The 1600-nt window shown below is 56.4% G+C and overlaps 1 protein-coding gene across 1 annotated transcript in view; it reads left to right on the top strand.

Annotated features, from left to right (window-relative positions):
* Nucleotides 1–152: 152 nt before the first annotated feature.
* The window catches only part of POLR2C (polymerase (RNA) II (DNA directed) polypeptide C, 33kDa), a gene marked incomplete at its 5' end in the record, with an annotated part of 5503 nt that continues 4055 nt past the window's right edge, over nt 153–1600 (top strand). Inside the window, 4 exons of the mRNA XM_009868553.1 lie at nt 153–279; nt 466–518; nt 633–761; nt 1278–1329. Of these exons, the coding sequence (XP_009866855.1) occupies nt 153–279; nt 466–518; nt 633–761; nt 1278–1329 (361 nt within the window). The remainder of the gene's footprint in view (nt 280–465; nt 519–632; nt 762–1277; nt 1330–1600) is intronic.

Below are 1600 nucleotides of genomic sequence, written 5' to 3'. Positions count from 1 at the left end.
CCCTTCCAACCCAAACCATTCTAGGATTCTCTGTTCTCCTCCATCTCCAAGCTGTTTACAGCAGCTCACCCACGTTTAGCCAGTTCTGTGTGTCACCAGGCACCACATCAGCTTCACCTTAGTCTTGGTGACGTTTCCTGTGCCCTCGCAAGCCGCTTGGCTTTTCTCCGCGGAAACGTTTCCTCCCTTCTGACTTTTTTGTCTCGGTAGCCATCGACTGGGTCCAGATAGACGCCAACTCCTCCGTGCTCCATGACGAATTCATCGCACACAGGCTGGGTGAGTGCTGGGCTGGGGAGGAAAGATGAAGATGCACAGTGAGGCAGAAACTGTGGGTGAAATTAGCCTGGGGAGGTGCTGAAGCCCCGTTGCCAGGAGGCTGCTGTTCCTCCGCCTGTCTTGGCAGGAGGGTCAGCACTCCTGTGGTCTCGCTTGGTCGTTCCCCTGATTTGCTTTCTCCCACAGGTCTCATCCCGCTCACCAGCGATGACATTGTGGATAAGATGCAATATTCCAGAGTGAGTCAAGCAGAATGTCTTGGGTACTTATTTTGGTAGCGGTGGGAGTCTCACCTGCTGGGAAGTGGTCTGGGAGAGGTTTGGTGTCAAGCTCTTGACCCCTGTCTGTCCCAGGACTGCACATGTGACGAGTTCTGCCCGGAGTGCTCCGTGGAGTTCACCCTCGACGTCCGGTGCAACGAAGACCAGACTCGTCACGTCACGTCCCGCGATCTCATCTCCAACAACCCCCGCGTGATTCCGGTCAGTGCGATCCCTCTGCTCGTCACCGAGTCCCCTCTCTGCCTTCACGTTGAGGCTGGGCTGGTGAATGCGTGGGACGTTGACAAAACAAGGCCTTGGAACATATTTCACATCACCAAAGCCCCACTTAGACCGTAGTGGGGGAGCAAAGCTATTACTGCTGCCCAAACAGCAGCGTGTGCCTGTGCCCTCCTCACTTTTGCCTTGTTATCCTTCGCTTGCCGTCCGATGGTGTGTCACAGCCTTGTCTTGAGCTCTTGGGAGGCTTTAGTGTCACCCCTCCACCTCGCCTTGAACTCTCAGAGCCTGTGTCCTTGTGGGGAGCAAGGCCGGTGGGGTGGGATGTCGCTCACCTCCCTGCCTGAACTGTGCCAATTTCCCTGAAATAGGATGGGCTGGGTGTGTCGCTGTGAGTCGCTCTGGGGTAGGCCGCTCGTTTTCGCAGGGCATTGCTGGTTGATGTGGGGGAAAAAGGCTGATCTTGCTATTAATTCACTTCCTTTTGTTCTTCTGCAGGTAACGTCTCGGAGCAGAGACAACGACCCCAATGACTACGTGGAGCAGGACGGTGAGTGGCATTTCACCGGGAGTGGGGGCTGGAGGGAAAAGTGAACTTTTCTCTGAGCCCCTTTGAACTCAGCTTTCCTTCACGAGTCGCGTAACTGTCAGGCAGCTGCCCAGCTGGTGGCTGAGAGACGCCGGCATCGCTGCCTCGGTGGGGTTAGTGTTTTACAGAATCACAGAGTGTTGGAGCTTGGAAGGGAGCTCTGGAGATCCCCCAGTGCCACCCCCTGCCAGAGCAGGGTCACCCAGGGCAGCCCCACAGGAACGCGTCCAGG

The sequence above is a fragment of the Apaloderma vittatum genome, unplaced genomic scaffold (genome assembly GCF_000703405.1).
Source record: "Apaloderma vittatum isolate BGI_N311 unplaced genomic scaffold, ASM70340v1 scaffold38764, whole genome shotgun sequence".
Taxonomy (NCBI): domain Eukaryota; kingdom Metazoa; phylum Chordata; class Aves; order Trogoniformes; family Trogonidae; genus Apaloderma; species Apaloderma vittatum.
This window is presented reverse-complemented; position numbering and strand designations above follow the sequence as displayed.